Here is a 25,742-nt window from a genome sequence, read left to right on the forward strand (position 1 = left end):
TAGACCTGTGGGAACGGCTCACTGCACAATTGTCACTGGCTGCAATCAGTTGGGAGAATCCATATCAGATTACTACAGGAATATGAAAAATCATGTGCATGTGCAGACCTGGCACAGGTGACCATAGTGACAAACAATTTCCTGACGGCGTGAGAATCTCTTGTGCAGGGGGAAGACCTTCAGAGGACTTAAGACACATTGATTTTTGTAGCACACGAGGCAGTGGGACTACCCCACAACAACGTGGTCCAGATATATGGTCTATAGAAGCAGGTTAGCGCATTCTCCCACACATTGCCAAAGGAGGCTCGAATATATATATATTTTTTTTTTATAATTCTTTTTATTAAACATCGTCGACACAACTTACCATATTGACTCATGAGCAAGAGACAAGATATCTTCCAGTTTTCCAACCTGGGAGAATATTAAATGCATTTGTATTGTGCCTAATCCAATAGGTTTTCTATGCTACTCGTCTGTAGAAAGGTGTATGTAGAAATGAGCAGGAAAAAAGAGGCATTTAATCTTGTTACAAACTGTTTTAAGTTTGTATTAGTTCTGTAAAGTATATGAAAGACCATACCGAAGACTACTTAGTTGTCTGCATTTTACGTTAGACTATTAACAGTGAGTTTATAGTTTGATGAAGGAAAATGTGTGATTATGGTGGCCTACCTTTGTTTATGTAGCATGTAAATACATGTAAAGTGGACCCTCTGCTTGACTGACAGCCAGCTGTGTTTGTCATTCTAAAGTGACATGCTTGTACTTCCAGAGGTCGACTGCAAGGTTAAAGACTTTCTTTTAGGCCCCCTGTAAATGAGAGATCATAGTTGTGCATGCACCGGTGTACAGGTTTTTTTCGTGGTCCCACCTCGAGTTGACCAAGACCCCAATCACAGTGGCTCTCAGCTACAGGGGGAGAGGATCTATCCTACTGTGAAGGCAGTAAAGATCAACTCTGTGGTTAAAATATTTAAAAAAGGTTTATCTAGGTGTCTGTAAAAATCTGTCATTTAAGATTATTACTCCCAGGGTTTTCACATTTGAGCAGATTAGGAGTTTTTTTGTAGGAGCTGATGGGGTCCTTAAAGATAATAATTGCATCTGTAGGATGGAACTGCCCTCTTGGCAGCATATTCTTAGCAGGCAAGCGAAGCAGTAATACACCTAGAATCCAGATGAGTAAACTTGAGAGTTTGACTCTTGTCCTAGAATTCCACTTCTTGACTCTGTCACAAGACTGCATTCAGATTCTGAGAGAGGTTGACATCCAAATACTCTTGTGAATACAGCTTTTAGTATGTTGGGGGTTGCAAACAACATTGTTCTCTTACAAAACTTAGTCGAGGGGGTGCTCGAATTGAAGCACTGAATGCTAGTCTGGATTAGTGGAGGTGATTCTTCAGCAAGGCACAGGTCTTTGAGAGACAGTTGCTTTCTGGGCCTAACTCAGTAGTAGATTGCGTGGTTAACAGCACTTGTCTGAGCGGTCTTCCCTGTAGATGGATGTGTTATTTTTCTGAACTCTACATTGTAGGTCTTTATTGTATAGAGGACTCAGCAAGGATACCAGACTACTGTATACCAGAATTTTACAGCTTTTATATTAAGGAATACATAGTTGTTACCCTCCTCGGCTTCCCTCCCATTCATATTTTACAGTGGTATCCAAGTAAGAGATGATACCCTCATGTAATGTTAAGAAACACAATTATTAAATATTTGTAGGATGCTGGTTCGTTATACAATATACCAAAAAGAGGTACGCTGTGTTAAGAGTCCAGCGGTACAAAAGGGGGTGGTGATGGACAGAGCATCAGAACCAATCAAACACTCACACCCAGTCAACAGATCTGGGTTTAATCCATCACCGTTCTTTAGCCCACTCTGCCACCCCAGTTCAGACATGGCCATATGCAAATCAGTCTGACCCTGTGCCTCATGGGAACAGTCCAGCCCGAACTGCCAAGCCATGCCTTCCCTGGACCGAAAACAAGCTTCCTAGGACCGGTTTCTGGCATTTCAGCTGTCTTCAGCCAGGCTTGCTTGAATCCAGTGGCAAAGTGAGCAAGGGACTCACGTCTGAGCATACCCTGCCAACTTATGGCGAACAAAGCAAGCCTGGCTGAAGACGGCTGAAATGCCAGAAACCGGTCCTAGGAAGCTTGTTTCCAGTCCAGGGTAGGCATGGCTTGGCAGTCCGGGCTGGACTGTTCCCATGAGGCACAGGGTCAGACTGATTTGCATATGGCCATGTCTGAACTGGGGTGGCAGAATGGGCTAAAGAACGGTGATGGATCAAACCCGGATCTCTTGACTGGGTGGAGTGTTTGATTGGTTCTGATGCTCCGTCCATCACCACCCCCTTTTGTACCGCTGTGTTAAGAGTCCAGGTCAGGTATCCCTTATGAGTGGACCGAGGCTTGGTCTAGCAATCCCAGGGTGCTCTATCGTAGTGTGGTCGAGCAGCTTTAGGCTTATCAGAGAGGTTTCAGTGAAGCTGTTGTGTAGCTGGGAAACTCATTTTGACCAGTGCCCAGTACATACCTTTAGATTGCTTCCCTCCTCACTTGGAATATCCAGCAATGGAACTAGACATTAGAGGGCATATAAGCTCATGCAAATATGTCTTCACATATGCTATAATGCACCCTGCCTCTGGGCTCCAAGGCCTGTTGTAGGGGTCACTTACATACAGCCCATGCAGTGTCTTTGGCATGTCACACAGGAGTGTGCCATGTCATGTTTTTAAACATGGTCTGCACCATGTCACGCAGCCTGCAATGGCAGTCTGCATGGAATTTGTGTGTAGGCCCCTTGGGGTGGCATAAGATATACTGCAGCTCTCAGGAACCCTCTTTAGTACCCAGGCCTTAGGTACCAGGGATATAATTCAATCCAGATCTGTGACTGGGGGTGAATGTCTGAAAAGTTTCAGCGCTCTGTCCATCTCCTTGTATTTGCTTTGATACTAATTACTAGGGACCTACAGGAGTGCTAAAGTCCCTCGTACTGTCTGAGTTGAAAACCAGATTGTAGTAGCTAAAAAGGGGGGGGGGGGACAGCTGCAGCACAAACTGTTTCCTACATTATTGACACTATATGAAAACGTATTTACACATCCTGATTTCTTTACATTAAAGTTTTAGAGCTGTTTCAAATCATAGGTCTACGGGATAGTTTTTTAGGGGAACAGCCATTACAACGCGGGTTTTACCACGCGTTGCTATTACATCGCATGCGTTACAACGCATGCGATGTTACAACGCGTGGTAAAACCACGCATACCATTACATCGCATGCGCTTTTACAATGCATGCGATGTAATGTGGCGGCTATCCAAGTAGTTGTGAGGAAACTCAGGCTGTTTCCTCACAACGACGTGAAGCAAGCAGGAAGGAGGAAGCAGGATCCCACGGCGACGCTGGAGAGGAGAGAGGTAAGGGGGTTTGCGCTTTGTGTGGGAGTTAATTGTTTGGGTTTAGGGTAGTGTAAAAGTAGTGTTCTGTGTGTTTTTTTTTTAAACGTTTTAGTGTGTTTTTGTAGTGTAATGTAGTGTAATAGGGTTTAGGGTAGTGTTGTAGTGATTTAGGGTAGTGTTGTAGAGTTTGTGTAGTGTAGTGATTTAGTGTTTTAGGGTTTAGGGTAGTGTAGTAGTGTTTGTGAGTGTTTTTTGGGGTTTAGGCTAGTGTCGTTTTTTAGGGTGTAGGGTAGAGTAGTAGTGTTTTGCGTAGTGTAGTGTTTTAGGGTTTAGGGTAGTGTTTGTGTAGTGCGGTGTTGTAAGGTTTAGGGTAGTGTAGTGGTTTAGGGTAGTGTAGTAGTGTTTGTGTAGTATTTTAAGGGTAAAGGATAGTGTTGTTGTTTTTTTAGGGTTTAGGGTAGAGTAGTAGAGTTTGTGTAGTGTTTTACGGTTTAGGGTAGTGTTTGTGTAATGTTGGGGGGTTGTGTAATGTAATTGTAGGGAGAGGACTGGGGCGGGGAAGGGTTCGGTAGGTTAGTCACTTACCTTGCAAACTAACCACGAATATAGCTTTACCACGCATGCCTTTGCGTTGTAATGGCATGCGTGGTAAAGGCATATTCGTGGTAATAGTTTGCAATGTAATGGCATGCGATGTCATTGACATCGCGTAGTAATACCCGCGTTGTAATGGCATGCGTGGTATTACTGTGCGATGCAATGACATATATTCGTTTTTGTAATCCTTTCCATGCGCCATGTGGTCGTGTGCTCAGGACCGAAACATTCTGTCCACTACACACGAGTACCAAATCCCTCTACTGTAAACAGAGGGATTTCCTTTTTTTTTTTTCCAGCCTCAGGATCTGGGGGTAGAGCTTCCTCAACCTCTAGAGGCATTTTATTCCAGGGCAATGATGATCACTGCGCGTGGCGTGCCGACGGAATTACACTGAAAGGGAAATGAGCTGATCGGCTCGTTTCGCTTTCACGGTCTACATGCTCGAGGGGCTATCTCAGCCCCCAGAGCACATAGGCAGACAGAGATGTCATTGGAAAGAGGAGATTTTCCCCTTTCCAATGTTACCCATCACTAAGGAGGGCAATATCTATGCAGGGATCCACCCACTAGACAGCAGGGAGGGGGGAGCGGCCCTTTGGGCAAGGGCTTTAGCTCCCCCCACATATTTTGGCCATATTTTGCCGCCAGCGCCTCTTGAGTGTTCACAAAAGTGATGGTGGTGGTTGCAGCACATATATGGAGGTCGGAGTACCAGTCTTCCTTTACGTCTGGCTGTTGAAGGGGGGCGGGGGTTCGACCTAGGCAGTCGTAAACCCCCTCCAGATGACAGCGAACCTGTTAACATCATGTTGTTTCAGTATCACCCAGCCGAAGTCACACCTGACTCCTCTGCAGATGTTCCCTTTCATCTCAGCCATTCTGGTGACTGTACGGTTTATGGCCTTTTATCCAAAATTGCGAGTTCAGGACATTTGGGGAATGATCCCAATGTCTCAGCCTCTGGGTTGTATCTTCATGGTGCTAACTGAGGCTGCGGCAATTGGTGGCTTCCTGCGGCTTGCTGGTGATACGTTAGATCGCATATGAGGACTCTGCATTGGGTCCTTAACTCCCAGTAGTAGGCACAACATCAGGGAAACCTGTCGGACTAGATCCAGATTTCAGAGAAGACTGCAAAAGATCTGCAGTGGTGGCTGCTGAACTATGATTGGGTCAGAGACAGGTCCCTCGCCTCACCCCACCCTGAGTCTCACAAACGCATCACTGCTGGGTTAGAGAGGCCATCTGGAAGAAATGGGGCCGGAGATTTCTGGTAGAGACTCAATTCCACTTCAGTTAGTTGGAGTTGAGGGCATTTGCTTGGCGTTGAAGGCCTTCCTGCTCACCGTCAAGAAAGGCTGGTGCAGTTGGTCACAGACAACACCACTGTCGTGTGGTACTACACCAAGCTGGGTGGGGTGAGGTCCTGAGTCGGGAGGTTGTAGACTCTGGAAATGGCTGGACTGCCAAAAGATTTCTTCCACCTGGCTGGATCTTTAAACGTCAGGGCAGACTAATGCAGCGGCAGGTGCATAGCCGCTCATGAATGGCATTTGCAACCGAGGGTGGCACAGACCATCTTCCAGCAATGGTGAAAGCCCTAATTCTTTTTACCACTGCTAAAAACACGCAATGTCAGCACTTCTGGGTGCTGGAGTTTCCAAAGCAGCTCTCTCTCCAAGACGCCTTCAGTCTAGAGCGGAGTTAAGCACTCCTGTCTGCCTTCCCTCTACTGCCTCTCCTGAGTTGTGAACAGGCTCAGAAATGACCAGGCTCAAGTCATCCCATTGGCACCAGAACCAGATTGGGCCCAGGAGACTGTGGTACCTGAAATCCTCAGCATGACCATCTATCCTCCGATCTAGGTGCCGCTTCTGGGGGATAATCTGTCGCAGCAGCAGGGCAGGGTGTTTCACCCAGGCATGCTAAGTTTGCATCTCCATTCTTAGAGATTAGGTGGCGACAGTTGACTTCCTTCAACTGTATCCTCAGTTTGTTAATATCCTTTTGGCATCAAGGTGTCCCTCCACAAAATCAGTCTACCCCAGCCTTTGGGACAAATTTGTGGATTGGTACAGCACCGATAAATTGACCCTTTACAGGCCAAGTTGTCTGTTATTGTTTGTTTAGTTCCTAGCCCAACACTGACATTCTGTGGGCACTGTTATGGACTATTTAGCGGCTCTTTCAGGTGTTTTGCGGTTGCAAATCAGCCTTTATTTTTTAAATCACCTGTTGTGATGAGGTTTTTGAAAGGTTTACATTTCTTTCTAACAAAACCCTTTCTGATGCCTTAGTAGGACTTGAACTTCATCCTCACTTTTTTTTGACAGGTATCACTTTTGAGCCGTTGCACAGTTGTCCCTTGAGACTTTAGACCTTAAAGATAGTCTTTCATATTGCCATAACATCAGCTAAATGTGTGAGTAAACTTCAGGCTCTGTGTCAATCCACCTTACACCTCCTTATTCCCTGACAAGTTGGTTTTAAGGACCCAGATTCCATTTATAAATAAAGTACTTACTCCTTTAATGTCGGTCAGGCTATCGCGCTTCATGCATTGTTTGCTCTACCTCATCTCTGTAAGGAGAAAGGTAGATTTCATAGTTTGGCTCCTTAAAGAGCATCGCATTTCAATATTGAAAATAGATGGAGCATTAAGTGGATAATCAGGTCTTAGCTGGGTTTTCAGGAGCTAAGAAGGGCAGAGCAGTGCGAAAATTGACCATCTCCTTATTGATTTTTTCCTGCACAAAAAGCTACTACGCACGGGTGAAAACCAGACCCCATAAAGCTTGCAGGCTCATTTCACCATGGCCAAAGCTGCTACCACTACAGTGAGTTTGATAAACAGGTTTACAAAGGGCTCCTTCCTAGACAGTCAAGTCTGTTGAAAGAAAAGCATTTTGCCCACTAAGGCCTGCAGGAATTTTTCGTTTGAGCCAGTTCACAGACCCACCATGGTGGAAGGTACTGCTATGGTATCTATTCTTCAGGTGAAGAATCACGGTAAACATTATCCACCAGAAGAAGTTACTTCCCTTCAGTAACAATCTCTCTAGTGGATACTCTATCTAACGGTAAATTCCTCACTGACCCTCTCATCTTCTCATCCTGTGAACTGGACCCTTTTCCATCTAAAAAGGTGCCAACCTAGAGATTTGCACACTGATCATACCAATTTGCCATTAGACTCCGCATCTGAGGGCACAGACAGTCGAGAAAGCAACTGAAGTCCAAGCATGCGGTTTGCGCTTCTATAGTCTCAAGATGCCATCCAGCAGAGCACAGGAGAACTGCTCTAAACGTTTTTGAATCCAGTGGGACACCTGGGGTTTATTAAAAAGGTGAGAAATCTGGGAATAAATGGAGAATTCTCCAGAAAGATCGTTACTGATTATGGCCTAACACTAAAATGTCTGCAAGAAATCTTTAAGCTAGAAAGAGGTTATTGTAAAGAACTTGCTATAATTTGGTCAAAAATGTTTTTGTTTGCGGAAATTATAGGTTGACCTGTTGTTTCTTTCGGAACTCCAAGTCCTGCATGATATTTCTGCACTGGTGAGTAAACGGTCAATTATTTCATCAATCAGTTTGTCAGTGTCAGTCTAATGCAAAGTGCATTTTGGCATCACAGTTGCAGAGTTCATTCATTTTCAGTCCTTCACCCTGTTAACATGTAGTAGTAATGTTTGCTATACTGCCCTGAAAGCATCCTGTAGTACAGATGTTTCTTGCAGAGCTTAATTTGTGAAAGAAAGTCATGTTGCCTGAACCTGTGCTCAGAAGTCGTCGGCTCGTGACACTAAATGGTGACATGCCAAAAACCAAGACTATGTAGCCTTTAATCCACTATCAGACAATCCCTGCCCCCTTTTCTTGCTCTTGCAAGTTCCTGCTTCTTTTGGTGACTTTTCGCTGTCTTTTCCTTCCTCAGTCTTTTCAATCTGTTTTTTTCCCTCTCTTTCATTGTTAATATCCGACACAAACCTAAGTGCCGTGCCCCCCACGGCAACCACCGGCTCAAATTAAGCAATAGTTTCCAGCCTTGTTGAATTGACACCTTTTTCTTAGTAAAGCCATGTAAGAGCCTCCCCTCTCAGTCCAGTTTTGTCCTTACTAAGTTGATTTCTAAATAATATGCATATTGTGCCCAGCTTTAACAGTCTTTACGAAACACCCTAACCTTTAATAAGCACCATTACAGTCTTGCATAAAACCTGTATTATTTTCCTGTAGATCTTTCCTCATTTGTGCCTGTGCCCCTTAAATTTTTCATCTGTCCAACTCCGCTTGGCAGCTCCTACTGTTAGTTTAAAATGTCCATCTTAAATAAGTGTTTTAGATTTGTCTGTCAATTTATAAAACCATATAAAACATGCAAGTGAGTTATCAAAAACCTACGAATCAATTACTTATTCTCAAAAAGATTAATTAGTGTCAGAAAATTCAAGTAAACAATTGAGCACACTTTTGTAATCAGAATTTAAAATGGCAATAAAATTAACAACCATGCCATCATATTTAAATTTGTCTCAAAGATACTTTAGTCTATCAGCAGGTGTTATTAAAAAAAATCAAGTTTCTCACCTCATAATCTGACATTGAGAGCAGAATAGGCTTGGCCAGATTTCCTTTACTCCCAAATGGTTCAAATAAATTCTCCTCGGCTCATGAGTTTTGATTGGACAATTCAGCCATTAATCTTGTCGTAGATTAGGATAACTTTAGAAGTAATCCATAGACCCTCTGTTTAGTTTATTAGGAGACAATGACCAAAGATCACCATGTGAACATGACTGATTTAATTCAGAGCTAGCTGACCTTCTGAAAACTGGTTTCTTAACACCAGGGTCTAAAATAGAAGTCATTAGCTATAAAACATTAAACCACTTTAAACAAAAATGAATAATGCTGATAGTAATTGCTGCTCGGAGCCTTAGGTAGTTCTTTGTAAATACAATACCCAATAGAGTCAGACCAGATAAATAGTAATTGATGGAGCAGTTATAGTAGGTGTGTGGCTTAGAAAGAATATGTAACCAACATTTCACTATATTGTATCCTTGAAGGGCGTATTCATTGATTGTAGACTGTCATTGGCTTCTTCCTCGTCCGGAGAGTTGTGGTGGGAGGAGCATAACATTAATAACTATTTTTCTTCCTTTCCTGCTTCTCTTCACTGCAAGCTGGCAAGACACAAGCATCTCGCCAAGGACCACTCGCCAGATCTTTATTCCTTGGAGCTGTCTGGTTTGGAAGAGATTGGTAAACGTTATGGGGAGGACTCTTCGCAGTTCAAGGATGCTTCTCAGATTCTTTCTGACACTCTTAAACAGGTAAGTGTCATATATGCATAATACTGTACATCTGAAAAGCTAATCTTGGAGGTATTGTCTTGGTGAATTATATCTTTTTTTTTTTTTTTTTAAAGGTCACATTTACATTTTTTAGATCACACACAAGTAGGTATTTATTTTAATTAAAACAAAGTAAAGATCGCAGACTCAAATTCGCTTCAGAGCTTTAAGCTGTGGCAAATGATTTTCAGTTACTAGGTCTGACTAGTTATTAAAACGTACTAGAGCAACTTTTACCTCTCTCGCTCTAGTCCACCCTTTTTGTGCACTGCGAATAACGAAATAAATTAACCATAACAGAAATGAATTACAAACAGCAGCCATGGCTGTACTGGTCTGCTAAACGTGTGAAGTGGTAAAACGATGAAACATTGACGCATGTTTCTCACAAGCATGTGAAAATTGTGCTGAACCTTTGTAAAAAAAAGAACTGTAGTGCCCATGTGTTTTCCGAATGAAGAAAAGCGTTATCAAAATGATGAAGCAAAATGAGGCCATGAATGCACACAGGGTACTGTCTTCCCCCTTTAGTAGAAGGGAAGGATCTCCAGTAGTTTATTTCAATTTGGATCCTGGTATTATGCAGCATGGATGCTGAGGTGCACCCTCTTACATTGATGGGCCCACAGAATCAAATCTAACACAGATTTTAAATTGGTTAATGAACAAGGAGCAATCCTCAAATTCCCAAGCGAAAAACGTGGTTTCAATATCAGAACATCTTTGATGAATAAGCAACATGTACTTTCTTCATTTAGCTTAATAGATCATGAGATCATGATGTTACTAGAACTAGCACTAGAAGCTGTACAGGAAAATCATAAAGGTAATCAACAAGAGCTTTTTATCAAGGGAGAAAGGATGGGTGAGGCTTACTGAAGCCAGTCAATCTTTCCATGACTGAGCATGGAGTGTTTATTTTGGACATGGGTGGTAATAGAGTTTGAGAGGTCTGGGCCTTGTTTCATGGACTAAGAGCATAGTATCCTTCAAAGACCACAGGGAGCTGTTGGGTCACTTATGTAGCAAGGGTATATCAGTGTAACAGGCCAGCCACCGTTAATCAAAATAGTTGAAGAGTAAGGTAATTTGAATGTAATGAAAAGGTCTATACCCTTGCGCTTTGCCGAAAAAAAGAAAAACACCTATCGTGAGAAATTACATTTAAGCCCAAACCACTAGTTTGCCTTCGGCAGTTGTTTTTGTCTATGTATTCACCTGACGTATATTAGTAGTGTTTTATTATCAATAAAATGAAGTATTGCTATTTTTTTTTGATTTAAATAAAGAAAGAAACTTCAGAGACTAGTCCAAATATTTTAGACTTTGAGCTGTATTAACAGTATTTGTGTACCATTTATTATGGCCTTTCAGCTCTTTTGGGTCTGGCACCATTTTTGAGTCTAGGAATTCTCATTTACAGGAATGCAAAACCTTGAAGGATTGCACAATTTGTGGGAATGGTCACTGCTTTTGCAGTTTGACACCTAAACAAAGGCTTCTTTACATTTATTGCTTGGAAAGCATGAGTTCAACAAAATCGTATGATCTAGCTGTACATGGCCATCACAGCAAAATTTGGGTAGATGGACCTGTAAATGTATCTCTCTCCGTTACAGCCCGTGGAAGTTTCATTCTTCAAGATAGCCTCAGTTTCTGGGGGCAAAAAATATGATTGGGATGGATTAGATTCAGTGCTTAAGGTGCCTCCAAGAGTAGTGTTACCATTCAGATCTACCTCTTGTTCCTCTATAGTACAGCTTTCCCCTTGATGGTTCAACAGTTTTCAGTTTCTGCATGAAAGAAGTCTCATTGTAAGGTGCTATTTGCCAAACGTTATTACAAAAGGAAACAATTGATACTGTTTTGAAGGATTGTTACAAATCACATTTTAAATCGAAAGAAATCATGTATTACCCATTTTACTAGCTGTTTTTAGGAGCAATTTGTCCCCCTCCCCTTATTGTGATGTTTACCAGTACTTCATAAGTAAGATAGAACATTAGTCTTAAGTGTACAAGAGAATGTAAGCAAACTTCCTTTATCATGAAATTGTATCTTCATTGCTTTGAGTTTATTGCGCAAGTTAACTTCTTGGATTATCCCCTTTCACCTGTGAATGTGAAAATAGTAAAACGTAGGTTGTGGTATGTTATGTACATGTCTGACTTTAACCTCTTTTTAGTTTGCAGATGAAATGTCCAACATCTATAGTGGAAACGCAATGGTGCATATTCTGACAGTGAAGTCTTTTGACACTCCACTGGTTAGGAAATCCCGGTCCATCCTTGAGTCACCACAGATTGTAAGTTTATCTAAATTAATTATTTCAGGCTTTTACATTGTTTTTAGCATGTTTTATTTGATGGTACTTTGTTTGTGTCTTCTTTACTCTTGTATTAAATCGCAGTATTAGAATGAATGTTCACTCTGGTTAGGAGCTGCTACTATTTTAATGCCCACTTTATGGAAATTTTTTGGGTGTTCCACGGACCACTGCCTGCTCTTAAAGGGAAACGGCATGCATTTCAAAAATAAAAATGAAAGTTTTATTTTTGAAATGCAATCCGTTTTCCTTTAAGGGAAATGGCCTGCATTTAAAAAAACAAAAACAAAAAAAAACCCTGCTTTATTTAAAAAGCAGTCACAGACATGGTGGTCTGCTGACCCCAGCAGGCCACCATTCCTGTGAGCGCCGGCAATTCCCAATGAGTTGCAAAATGCGACCTGTCTTATGAATATTAATGAGGCAGGTCCTTTGCGACACATTTAGGAATTACAAACTGTCTCAGACGCCTTCGTAAATCAGTGTTTGTGACTCGCAAAAAAATGCAAATTGCGAGTCACAAATACTGAGGATCGTACTTCTGGCCCTGAATCCTCTAAACTTCCCTCGGCTTGTGATCATTGTGACACAAGACACTCCTGTAATGAGTGCATATGCAGTCTGTTATGTAGGATGCCAGTTTGAAGTCTGAGATCTTTTCAGATACAGTCCTCGGTGTGCTGCATGACTTAGTTTTGCATGTGATCAGATCCAGTGACCCACAGGGCCTTGGTTGGTGGCACTTCTGTTTGCATTCTTAACAAGAGAAGCCAAAGATTGAATGGAAAAAAAGGCATAACAAATAAGTGCAGCTCATTACCTCCCAGATCGGTTTCTTCCCTCCATAGTGCTTATCATTGGCGCCAGGCAGGTCATAGTTTCATTGCTACCATCTTGTTACGTCATACTGTATTGGGCGTAGGGAGATTAGCTTCAGCCTCAGAGTTCTCCCTGGTCTCTGTAGTATTCTGAACTATTTTTGTGTTTTCATTTGCAGTGTTGCTTCCTATCTGTGTTCGTATTATTTATATAGCCAAATAGAGGTTTAAGGACAGATAGTAACATAGAACCAAATTCATATCTTACAAACTGTGCATACTGGAGTCTAGGATATGCAGCTGGTCATTGATTCTTGGGTGGAAATCTAAAATAAGGGTTTGACTCCATGCAGCTTTTTTTCTTGAGTTAATATTGTCAGTGTGGCGTTATTCTTCCCATCTTAAAAGATGTGTGTGACACCATTTGGTGAAAATAAAAACACCTTAGGTTTGTATATTTCAATTTGTAAAGACTGTACTTGTTCTTTTCTGGCTGTTCTCCAGACACAGGCTTTGTGTATTGATACCCCTCACAGCAGAGTAGTCTCCGGCCTGGATCATGCACAAAACGGTGTGAGGTTTTCAAGGATGACTAAAGGCTGGGCCTCACCTAAAGGGACACCTTTCACTTTGTACAACAGAGTCTGCAGTCCAACCTGCCCCCTGATAATTCACCAAAGGGCAGAAAGTGTAATCGGCAGCCCCTAGCTAACAAAGTATTCATTTAAATTCTAAAGGGAACCCAATCACAATGGCCTCAGTTAGGTGTCTGAATCTCTGCCCTCCATCATCATTAATAAAAGCAATACACTTCCCCTGTGTGGGGAATTTGTCCAAGCTACAACCTGGGTGCATCTGAAGGGATCCTGCTCTGCTTCTTATAATTCTTACTATGAGCCACACTTGGTGATAAACCTCACCAGACATTCACTCCAGTATTTGCAGAATCTCCTTTTCAATGTTCACACTTTTTACCCATGTCAGTTCTCACATTGCTATGATGATGAGTTTACTGCTTCCTTCAAGCTCAGCCTAGAGCTCCTAATATGTCCTGGTATATGTGTCCAGGCATTACTTTATGCTTTGCATTCCCTGCACTAATCAGCTCACTTTGCCGTAGCGGTGGTCTAGTGGGAGCCATGCAGTAGAAAGACTGTTCACCTGACTCAAGAGTCTATCAGAAGTACATAATAAATTACTATCTCTGTATACAAATATACTTATCTTGCCTACACGTTTGCTTTCTTGAATTGCATGTTGTCTCAAAATCAACCTCAATATTTCTAAATCCAGCATGAAAACTGACCTATAATTAAAATTTTCGGTTGTTACCTCTCTTTCAAATGGCCCTCCCCTTCGATCCTCTGCATGCCTCCTCTCTCTGAGCACAACCTCCTCAAAATCACATGCGTAGTTGCCTTAATGTCTATGGTTGTATTTCTGAAAAACTCCCACAGCTCATGCGAAAGATCACAACTTCTCTCCTAACAACCAATTGCACTGGACTAACCTTGGGTTCAGGAGCAGCATGCTGCCCAGCATAAAGCACTGTAATGCATTGTCAGGGGTAGTAAGCACTATATAAATTTAATTACATAAACACCATAGATTGACCAGAACATCCCTTCAGATATCTTTGTTATAGTTACAAATCTACCTCGATCACCTGTCTGTATCGTGGCAACCATGAATGGGTAGGTCTTATGTAAAAGGATAGCCACTCCCATGGAGCTTTTAGTAATCCCTGCATGATAAACTCTGTTGTGGTTTTCTGGGGAGGCACATTTACATCTGGTGGCCAGGAGACGCATCTCCTGCAGCAGGTGAACATGTGGAGCTTGTGTTTTATTGCCATATAACATGACCACACCTCTTTTAGTTCTGTTTAGGAGCGCACTGATGGTCCATGTTGAACCCTCTAATACCTCTGGGTGTTACCTGTAGTCCGCATAAATGTCATTCACCTGTTTGAGTGTCCTGCCTCTGGTAACTCTATTTGCCACACTGAACGGAACTGTGTCTTAACTGTGAAACTCCTCAACAGCCCATACTTCCTATGTAGAATCATCTGTTGCAATAACATTAACTACGAGTCTTACAATGAAAAGGTGCAGCACTCCTCCCTTCCCTTTGCCAATGCAAAAAGCACCAGCTAAACAAGTATGTCTAGCTGCACATTAGTTGGTTGCACACTAGCCTCCACAAATGGTTGGTTTCAGGATTGACTTCAGTATATCATCTCATTGTCTTCTGTGTCTGAGGCTTCAGTACATGGTTCTTTGCTGCCCTCTAGCTTCTAAGACACCATCAGCTCAAACGGTATGTTTTTTTCTCTTTGGCTATGCAGGCATTGTTTATCTTTCAGTTTTTGAGTTGTCTTCTCCTTTTAGTTAATCGCTACTCCAGACTAGATCCAGCTGATGGTGGAACATGCTCTTCCACCCATGTTCATGCCTGGTCCAGTTGATTAAACACTTGTGCTTTTCCTTGATGGACATCTTTTAGGTTTACTGTGCACAGAATCGCATATTTTATCTCCATCGCATGAAGCTTCTGCTTTACCAGCTCACAGGGCTTCCACTGCATTGCATGAGTCTAGTGTACCCCGGGAAAATTCATATTTTGTGCAAGCCATTCATTATCTTACCTAATCCTCTTGTCATCTGAAGAATTTGATTTCAGTCTCTGAAGTTGAAGAAACAGATGATAATTAGTCTAGGTGGGGGTTCCAGGTTGATGGATTCTCACAAGGGCACTGTAGGCCTCTCAATCAAGAAGCAGGATGATATCTTGTCCACTGACAAGAAACTTTGAAGCCAAGCCTCCACAAAATGCTCAGTATGTGTGCCTTCAAGGCCCTCCGGGAGCCCCACAAATTGAAGGTTATTTTGTCTAAAGTAGCCCTCTGCATCTTCTGGACTGTCCGGTAAGTTTGGATGGCCTAGAGCATGGGTACTCACAAACTTTCTCTCGGGGCCAAATTTACAGTGTTATTTGTGGCCGAGGGCTGCACCGGTGGGGGCGGGGTCAGAGGGGGAGGGGTGGGTCTAAGGCAAAAAAAAATTGTGACCATGAGGTTGAACACCGGTCCCTGCAGCAGACGCCTTCGTCCATTGAGCCACCAGACCCAGCATAAACAGATCTCTCTCTCTCCCTCTCTCTCTCTCTCCCTCTCCCTCTCCCTCCCTCCCCCTGCCTCCCTCCGCCTCCCTCCCCTGCCTCCCTCCCCCTGCCTCCCTCCCCCTGCCTCCCTCCCCCTGCCTCCCTCCCCCTGCCTCCCTCCCCCTGCCTCCCTCCCCCTGCCTCTCTCCCCCTGCCTCTCTCCCCCTGCCTCTCTCCCCCTGCCTCTCTCCCCCTGCCTCTCTCCCCCTGCCTCTCTCCCCCTGCCTCTCTCCCCCTGCCTCTCTCCCCCTGCCTCTCTCCCCCTGCCTCTCTCCCCCTGCCTCTCTCCCCCTGCCTCTCTCCCCCTGCCTCTCTCCCCCTGCCTCTCTCCCCCTGCCTCTCTCCCCCTGCCTCTCTCCCCCTGCCTCTCTCCCCCTGCCTCTCTCCCCCTGTCTCTCTCCCCCCCTGTCTCTCTCCCCCCCCTGTCTCTCTCCCCCCCCTGTCTCTCTCCCCCCCCTGTCTCTCTCCCCCCCCTGTCTCTCTCCCCCCCCTGTCTCTCTCCCCCCCTGTCTCTCTCCCCCCCTGTCTCTCTCCCCCCCTGTCTCTCTCCCCCCCTGTCTCTCTCCCCCCCTGTCTCTCTCCCCCCCTGTCTCTCTCCCCCCCTGTCTCTCTCCCCCCCTGTCTCTCTCCCCCCCTGTCTCTCTCCCCCCCTGTCTCTCTCCCCCCTGTCTCTCTCCCCCCCTGTCTCTCTCCCCCCCTGTCTCTCTCCCCCCCTGTCTCTCTCCCCCCCTGTCTCTCTCCCCCCCTGTCTCTCTCCCCCCCTGTCTCTCTCCCCCCCTGTCTCTCTCCCCCCCTGTCTCTCTCCCCCCCTGTCTCTCTCCCCCCCTGTCTCTCTCCCCCCCCTGTCTCTCTCCCCCCCCTGTCTCTCTCCCCCCCCTGTCTCTCTCCCCCCCCTGTCTCTCTCCCCCCCCCTGTCTCTCTCCCCCCCCCTGTCTCTCTCCCCCCCCTGTCTCTCTCCCCCCCCTGTCTCTCTCCCCCCCCTGTCTCTCTCCCCCCCCTGTCTCTCTCCCCCCCCTGTCTCTCTCCCCCCCCTGTCTCTCTCCCCCCCTGTCTCTCTCCCCCCCATGAGGTTGAACACCGGTCCCTGCAGCAGACGCCTTCGTCCATTGAGCCACCAGACCCAGCATAAACAGATCTCTCTCTCTCTCCCTCTCTCTCTCTCTCTCCCTCTCCCTCTCCCTCCCTCCCCCTGCCTCCCTCCCCCTGCCTCCCTCCCCTGCCTCCCTCCCCCTGCCTCTCTCCCCCTGCCTCCCTCCCCCTGCCTCTCTCCCCCTGCCTCTCTCCCCCTGCCTCTCTCCCCCTGCCTCTCTCCCCCTGCCTCTCTCCCCCTGCCTCTCTCCCCCTGCCTCTCTCCCCCTGCCTCTCTCCCCCTGCCTCTCTCCCCCTGCCTCTCTCCCCCTGCCTCTCTCCCCCTGCCTCTCTCCCCCTGCCTCTCTCCCCCTGCCTCTCTCCCCCTGCCTCTCTCCCCCTGCCTCTCTCCCCCTGCCTCTCTCCCCCTGCCTCTCTCCCCCTGCCTCTCTCCCCCTGCCTCTCTCCCCCTGCCTCTCTCCCCCTGCCTCTCTCCCCCTGCCTCTCTCCCCCTGCCTCTCTCCCCCTGCCTCTCTCCCCCTGCCTCTCTCCCCCTGCCTCTCTCCCCCTGCCTCTCTCCCCCGCCTCTCTCCCCCTGCCTCTCTCCCCCTGCCTCTCTCCCCCTGCCTCTCTCCCCCTGCCTCTCTCCCCCTGCCTCTCTCCCCCTGCCTCTCTCCCCCTGCCTCTCTCCCCCTGCCTCTCTCCCCCCCTGCCTCTCTCCCCCCCCTGTCTCTCTCCCCCCCTGTCTCTCTCCCCCCCTGTCTCTCTCCCCCCCTGTCTCTCTCCCCCCCTGTCTCTCTCCCCCCCTGTCTCTCTCCCCCCCCTGTCTCTCTCCCCCCCTGTCTCTCTCCCCCCCTGTCTCTCTCCCCCCCTGTCTCTCTCCCCCCCTGTCTCTCTCCCCCCCTGTCTCTCTCCCCCCCTGTCTCTCTCCCCCCCTGTCTCTCTCCCCCCCTGTCTCTCTCCCCCCCTGTCTCTCTCCCCCCCCTGTCTCTCTCCCCCCCCTGTCTCTCTCCCCCCCCTGTCTCTCTCCCCCCCTGTCTCTCTCCCCCCCCTGTCTCTCTCCCCCCCCTGTCTCTCTCCCCCCCTGTCTCTCTCCCCCCCCTGTCTCTCTCCCCCCCCTGTCTCTCTCCCCCCCTGTCTCTCTTCCCCCCCTGTCTCTCTTCCCCCCCCTGTCTCTCTCCCCCCCCTGTCTCTCTTCCCCCCCCTGTCTCTCTTCCCCCCCCTGTCTCTCTTCCCCCCCCTGTCTCTCTCCCCCCCCTGTCTCTCTCCCCCCCTGTCTCTCTTCCCCCCCTGTCTCTCTCCCCCCTGTCTCTCTCCCCCCTGTCTCTCTCCCCCCCTGTCTCTCTCCCCCTCCCCCCCTGTGTCTCTCTCTCTCTCTCCCCTCTGTCTCTCTCTCTCTCTCTCTCCCCTCTGTCTCTCTCTCTCTCTCTCTCCCCTCTGTCTCTCTCTCTCTCTCTCTCCCCTCTGTCTCTCTCTCTCTCTCTCTCCCCTCTGTCTCTCTCTCTCTCTCTCTCTCCCCTCTGTCTCTCTCTCTCTCTCCCCTCTGTCTCTCTCTCTCTCTCTCTCCCCTCTGTCTCTCTCTCTCTCTCTCTCTCTCTCTCTCCCCTCTGTCTCTCTGTCTCTCTCTCTCTCTCTCTCTCTCTCCCCTCTGTCTCTCTCTCTCTCTCTCTCTCCCCTCTGTCTCTCTCTCTCTCTCCCCTCTCTCTCTCTCCCCTCTGTCTCTCTCTCTCCCTCCCTCCCCCCCTCTGTCTCTCTCTCTCCCTCCCTCCGTCTCTCTCTCTCTCCCTCCCTCCCCCCCTCTGTCTCTCTCTCTCCCTCCCTCCCCCCCCTCTGTCGCCCTCCTCCCTCCCTCCCCCCCCCTCTGTCGCCCTCCTCCCTCCCTCCCCCCCCTCTGTCGCCCTCCTCCCTCCCTCCCCCCCCCTCTGTCGCCCTCCCTCCCCCCCCTCTGTCGCCCTCCTCCCTCCCCCCCTCTGTCGCCCTCCCTCCCCCCTCTCTGTCGCCCTCCCTCCCCCCCTCCCCCCCCTCTGTCGCCCTCCCTCCCCCCTCCTCCCTCCTCCCCCCCTCTGTCGCCCTCCTCCCCCCCCTCTGTCGCCCTCCTCCCCCCCCTCTGTCGCCCTCCCTCCCCCCCTCTGTCGCCCTCCCTCCCCCCCTCTGTCGCCCTCCCTCCCCCCCTCTGTCGCCCTCCCTCCCCCCCCTCTGTCGCCCTCCCTCCCCCCCCTCTGTCGCCCTCCCTCCCCCCCCTCTGTCGCCCTCCCTCCCCCCCCTCTGTCGCCCTCCCTCCCCCCCCTCTGTCGCCCTCCCTCCCCCCCCCCTCTGTCGCCCTCCCTCCCCCCCCCTCTGTCGCCCTCCCTCCCCTCCCCCTCTGTCGCCCTCCCTCCCCTCTGTCGCCCCCCTCTGTCGCCCCCCCTCTGTCGCCCTCCCTCCCCCCCTCTCTGTCGCCCTCCCTCCCCCCCTCTCTGTCGCCCTCCCTCCCCCCCTCTCTGTCGCCCTCCCTCCCCCCCTCTCTGTCGCCCTCCCTCCCCCCCTCTCTGTCGCCCTCCCTCCCCCCCTCCCCCCCTCCCCCCCCTCTGTCGCCCTCCCTCCCCCCCTCTGTCGCCCTCCCTCCCCCCTCTCTGTCGCCCTCCCTCCCCCCCTCTCTGTCGCCCTCCCTCCCCCCTCCTCTGTCGCCCTCCCTCCCCCCCTCCTCTGTCGCCCTCCTCCCTCTCCCCCCCTCCTCTGTCGCCCTCCTCCCTCTCCCCCCCTCCTCTGTCGCCCTCCTCCCTCTCCCCCCCTCCTCTGTCGCCCTCCTCCCTCTCCCCCCCTCCTCTGTCGCCCTCCTCCCTCTCCCCCCCTCCTCTGTCGCCCTCCTCCCTCTCCCCCCCCTCCTCTGTCGCCCTCCTCCCTCTCCCCCCCTCCTCTGTCGCCCTCCTCCCTCTCCCCCCCTCCTCTGTCGCCCTCCTCCCTCTCCCCCCCTCCTCTGTCGCCCTCCTCCCTCTCCCCCCCTCCTCTGTCGCCCTCCTCCCTCCCCCCCCTCCTCTGTCGCCCTCCTCCCTCTCCCCCCCTCCTCTGTCGCCCTCCTCCCTCCCCTCCTCCCTCCCCCCCCCCCCTCCTCTGTCGCCCTCCTCCCTCCCTCATCTCACCCGTGTGTGTGTCAGCCCGGGCTGAGACAACTTCCCAGCGTGCACACACAGCCGCCCTGAGACAGCTTCCCAGCATTCACACACAGCCGCACCCGAGTACTTCACAGGTCTTTAAAAGACCATTTACATGTTAATAAAGCTTTGTTGTATTTCACCTCTTAGGCCCCTGCATCTCCACTTTGACAATCACTGGAATCCCCCGGCCCCCACAGAGCAGAGTCTCAGAGTCCGGGCTGCTGCAACCGGCAGTGTTTGCTAACACAATTTCTTTTTGTTTTTTTTTAAACACATGTAGGATGTCTGCAAGGTCCGCGGGCCGCCGGGGAAGGCTTGCTGGGCCGCTGGCGGCCCGCGGGCCATACTATGAGTAACCCTGGCCTAGAGGAAGGATATGTGTGCTGGAGTGAGCGCCCACCACAAGGTCCTCACGCAGAGAATCTTCGGTGTTGTTAGTGTGTTGTGCTTTTCAAGCAGGGGGAGGGATCATACTGAATTTTCTAGTTTCCTTAGCTTGGGAAGAGCCTGGTCTTTGGCCATTATTGCATCTCCCAGAGAGGGGCCCATGGTGTCTTGCAGAATCTCGTGACTTCTGTGCTGAGGTTCAAGAGTCCTGGCTTGGCAGAGTGCCTCTGATCCTTGGAGTACTCTAGGAAATTAAGATAGATGTAGATTCCTAGGTGCTTTTTAAGAATTCTAATAATTCTATACATCCCTGCTAGATATGGTAGTCTTCCTTTCCTTTCGACAGGAGCAAATATAAGTATGTGGTCGTCTCTAACTACCTTCTTGAAGTATATGAATTCATAAAATGTATGAGTGTGTGGGTAATTACCTGTTTTTACACAATATTATACCTGCTGAATTGCCAAACATAGAAGTTGATTTTCAGAATGCAATATTCCACCAATCTTGGAAGATTATTTCTTGCACACATAAATAACACATTGGTGTACAGAAATGCTTGTTATTCAGACAATTAAATTTAAAGGTATGTTTTCTGAACATTAGGATTTTCTCAACAAGGCAGGGCTGTAAAAAGCTCCAGGTGGTTTCCAGGTGGGCTGAAATGGTGGCGGCTGGTTTTGGAGCGATTGGGGGGTGGTTTTGTTACTGGGGGCTGGTTTTGCATCAGTGCAGCAATATCGGCCCCCTGTGACAAAAGCGGCAGCAGTGCTTCACACTAGCACCCCTCCAGCCCTAAATCATCCTTGGTCAGGCCAGCATGCCACTTGGTACCTCTGTCACTCGCCCAACACCAGCGAAATTATCTGCAAGTTCTGCCTCCATTGCAAAAAAAGCAAAGAAAACAAATGTATGGAATTGAATGGCTGGGGGTGCTCAAAGATGCAAAAGTAGTGTTCATCTGAGACCTCTGACTAGGTAGAATACCAAGACTGAGCATCTTTAGCAACGAACCCAGCAGGGCCAGGGACATGGAAGATTCAGAGGGGTGTGGGTTTGACTCAAGCACAGCAAAGCCAGGGGACGAAAACCCACTCTGCTAAAAGCTCCCATGTCGAGGCACAGCACGGTGCCTGATGAAGTCTGGCATCAAGCCCATAGCAGGTGAGAAAGAAATACCCAGCCACTGGTCCATCACTGCCAATAGACTGCTGCCAGCACAGTAAAATGGCTTTGGAACTGAACAGGCTTCCAATGAAGGGCATTGGGTTGTGACATTTGTTGACTCCCCCTCGACGGAAGTGCCAAGTTGATGCCAAGGGCCCCACTGATAAGGAGATTGCAGGAATCCAATGCACCAATCCTGTAAAAGCTGGTGGAGGAGCTTGTTGCCAGACCAAGGCAGTTTGTCATTCACACTGGGACTGTCAGAATCACCACCAAACTGCCCCCAGGACAGAAGTCAACCACACTGCTCCCGATTCCAAAGAAGTAGAGGCTGACTCTGGAGTAAAAAATCTCCTTCGATAGATTGACACGTCTGTTACCTAAGAAACACAAGATCAAGGCTGTAAGACCCCATTCCAACCACCCATCCCCAGGAAATCACCATTTCATCCTCCGCACCCACTACCACCATGTGCATACTCAACTCCTCCACCACGACCAGAGTGCACCCCTGCTCGTAACCCTTGGGGGAGTTCGACCACCCTCCATGGACAGGGGATGGGGTGATGCATGGAACAATTACAATGTCCACCATATCGACAACCCTGATACTCAGCAAAGCTATCACTGCAAGATGATATCTCAGAGGGCAGCCTGCTGCCATAAGGTAGACCTGCATGCCCTGCAGGAGAACTATGTCTTCCTAGTGGAAACTTTCTCAAACTGTAAGCACTGTTCAGTTCCTCCCATGCTCAAGGGCATTCTAAATTTGGCCCCAGATAATTTCCAGGACCCTGTTAAGAGTAAAGTAGTCACACCACAGGTTGAGAAGTTCTAAGCTTCTCAAGATGACCCACTCTACATCCATGGTCAGCTCCTCCCCTCCACCTTTTGCCCCAGAATTCTTGGTTGTACATACAGCACGTAGGCATCCCTCTGCACAAGCCACAGGTAATACCCTCCCTGCTGTACAGGCAAAGCTAGTGTTTTGATGCTGTCAAGAAGCTTGTGGCAACCGGAGCAGACACCCACTGGCTTTTGCCTGTTAGGTTGGTTTGCTGTTGAGGTGTATGGAGAGGAAATAGAGGCATTGGTGCACACTTCTTGAAGGCCTACTGGAATATGCACCACTATGCATGGCCATGCATTTCAGGTTCAAGCCAGAGGTGCAACGCTGCTTGAACATGTTTGAAAAAAAATAATGGACATCAAAATAGCTAAATCCATTGGGTGCACAACAATTTGCCATTCCAAGGAGGACCTTTCACAGCCAACAAACCAAGGGCAAAAGACACACGCCCTGCCGTGTGAAAACCTACCAGCTCCAGCAGTAGGCCTTTCATGAGTCCATGGTAGGCAAAGGATACACAACGGGTGGCTACCAGGGCAGCAAGAACCAAAGCAAGGGCAGAGGTGTCTCTGGCAAAGGAGGCTTCGCCTGCAAACATTGACTTGTCCACCCTCACATCTCCCAAGCACACAAAGCTTGTCAAGGGCGGGTAAAGGATTTACACCTCCACTGGGAGTAAATCACCTCGGATCAATGGGTTTTAGCAGTTGTTCAGCAGGGCTTTTATTTGCGATTTACTTGCAACATACCAACCCACCGCCACGTCCTCTGACAAAACCACCTCGGTCTTCTTGAAGACGACGTTCAAACGTTCCTCCATGAGAGCACAATACAGCTCATGCCACCAAAGGCATCTACTTGCTTATCCCAAAGGAGGACAGTTCTCTCTGTGCTCTTCCAGTCCTGAGGACAAGACTACCTTATTCTCCTTGAAGAGGAGCTTGAAGCGTTCCTTCAGGAGGGTGCGATACAGCTCATGCCACCTGTTAGACCTGTCAGCCCTTTGGGTGGTCTCTCCTCATCATTATTTATTTTGTCCCACTTCTGCCTCAAACCCTGTTATAATTTTTCCTTTTTGGGAACCACCAGACTTTTTAGTGTTGATGCAGGGTCAGGGAGCCATTTTCCCTACCCCTGGAACTTCTGTCTGAGGGCCTGAGACACAAAATGGTGGCCACCCATTGTCACCTGTGACATCACCAGAACCTCCTGGAACATTCTAGAACCCTGTGACAGTGGGAGGCAGTTTAGAATGTTGGGAGGCCATCTCAGAGTGGCAGTTGGCATCTGACTGGAGAAGAGAGAGGACAGAGATAGAAGGAGGTCGGAGTGAGGCAGCAGAGGTGGAAACCAGTGCTTGGAGTGGGGTCCAGAAACCCACCCTTGATGCTAGTCTCTACTGACCAAGCCCAGCCTAAAGCCCTGTGTGGGACCAAGACCAGAAGAACCATCTTAAGGACCTGAATATTTGGAGCAGGCCTTAAAGAGGAAGAACAGCAAGTTCCTGACCTGTTCAGTGGTGTCCTCCTGGAGTCCTGACGTCGAGAAGCCTGGAGACCTGGGGCCTGAGGTAGAGAAGCGGCGCTGACAGAAAGCAGACGTCGTACCCGGAGCCGCCAGAGGTCGAGTGAGGGCGCCGACAGAGGTCGCAGAGAGGCGCCGGAGGTCGAGTGGAGATTAACCCGAGGTCGAGGTGAGGGCGCCGACGGAGGTCGTAGAGAGGCGCCGGAGGTCGAGTGGAGATTCACCCGAGGTCGAGGTGAGGGCGCCGACTGAGGTCGTGGAGAGGCGCCGGAGGTCGAGTCGAGATTCACCTGAGGTCGAGGTGAGGCGTCGACGGGAGAGTGAAGTCCGCCCACCGGAGTCGCCGAAAACTGAGGTGAAGCGCGCCGGAGGTCGGGAGTGGAGATCGCACTCCGGAAACACCAGGAAGTGGGGAGTCCGAGTCCCTGCGACATCGAGACGAGGCCGTCCAGCGACATCGAGACGAGGCCGTCCAGCGACATCGAGTCGAGACCGCCCAGCGACATCGAGACGAGGCCGCCCAGCGACATCGATCCGGAGCCGCCTCACGGCGTCGACACGGTGCCGAGCGGAGCCGATCATCGTGAAAAGGGCAGTAAGTGGTAGAGGGGGCGTCTGAGGCCCCGTGGAGTCCTAAAAGACCATTCTAGGGGCTAGAGGGGTGTTAGTTCACCCCTGGCACTCCCAGGCTGGTTCTAAGACTGGTGCAGTGACATCTGTGAGGGGCTGTGTAGTTTGGAGGGCCAGATCATTAGGTTATCCTCATTCTGCCTCAGTTTAGGCCCCAGGCTTGACCAATCTAGGTGGGACACCCCCATGCCATCCAAATGACCACAAGCTGTGTATGGGCAAAGTAAGACCAAGTTACCTCATGAAAGTGATCTGATCTGTAACTGTCATTGATTGCTTTTCCTTATTTATTGAGGGTGCTTTATTTATTGTCTTCCACTAATTTATTCTTGCACTGTATTTATTGTCTGACTGTATTTATTTGCCGTCTGTATTTATTGCACACCTATTTATTCTTTGCTTAATGATGACCTGAACCTATTTATTGAAATTCCAATGTAGCATTATTTATTTGACCTGCTCTTTTAAAGGAAAATCCTATTGTATTTATGTTATGAAACCTACAACTAAGAGAAAATAAGATAAACACATATATATTTTCAACTTGTCTCCCATAATTTTTACGGTGTAGTGTCGTTTTTGGAACGGATGAACGCATGGTTATTGTAAGGGTGTGACGTACGCTTAACACGGTGCCTGACCCCCAACCGCTCGAGCCAAGCTACCATTGTGCTGGGAACCTGGTGACTGCTAACCCGGTTGCCCGGTTTCCAACACCACCAAACCAATGAGAACAAGCATTTACAATGCAATGGTCTTGGCATTGCTAAAGTTACAGCTATTGGCATTGCTCATGACATTATTTTTGTTTATGTTTTTGTCTTTAAAACATTTAAAGAAATGGCACTGTTATTTACAATGTCAATAGCTTAAGAAAACTAGGCGAACGGAAACAAAACTACAATTCCCACGGCGCACTGGAGAGCCAGGAAGCTGACGTATGTCGACCCCGGAAAGCAGGTTCACCCATGCCACTGAAGGTTACGTTAAGTAGCGGGCCTCGGACGTGCACACCCATTTGTTGGCTGTCTCAGAATTCAGCTGGTGCAGTTAGGAACATGCAAGACACGGGCTGAGGGTGGAGACAGCTGCCACCTTCCCCACTCCCGCGTGATCGCCCTATGACCCGTCATGCCGATTAGTGCCAATCATGCGCGAAAGCAGTTTATTAACATGGACGCATGAACAGAGCACTTTGACTAATCTCCCTGTGCCTACGATTGTAAATGTGTAGCCTGTGATGCACCTGTATAATTCAAAAGAAGTAAATCTCCACTTAATGTATTTG

General features: G+C 48.7%; 1 protein-coding gene across 1 annotated transcript in view; it reads left to right on the plus strand.

Annotated features, from left to right (window-relative positions):
- ATP6AP2 (ATPase H+ transporting accessory protein 2) overlaps positions 1–25,742 on the plus strand; it is an 83,412-nt gene that overhangs the window by 48,096 nt on the left and 9,574 nt on the right. Inside the window, exons 6-8 of the mRNA XM_085622930.1 lie at positions 7,536–7,589; positions 9,218–9,367; positions 11,574–11,693. Of these exons, the coding sequence (XP_085479056.1) occupies positions 7,536–7,589; positions 9,218–9,367; positions 11,574–11,693 (324 nt within the window). The remainder of the gene's footprint in view (positions 1–7,535; positions 7,590–9,217; positions 9,368–11,573; positions 11,694–25,742) is intronic.

This window comes from Triturus cristatus, chromosome 8, assembly GCF_964204655.1.
Source record: "Triturus cristatus chromosome 8, aTriCri1.1, whole genome shotgun sequence".
NCBI classification, from domain to species: domain Eukaryota; kingdom Metazoa; phylum Chordata; class Amphibia; order Caudata; family Salamandridae; genus Triturus; species Triturus cristatus.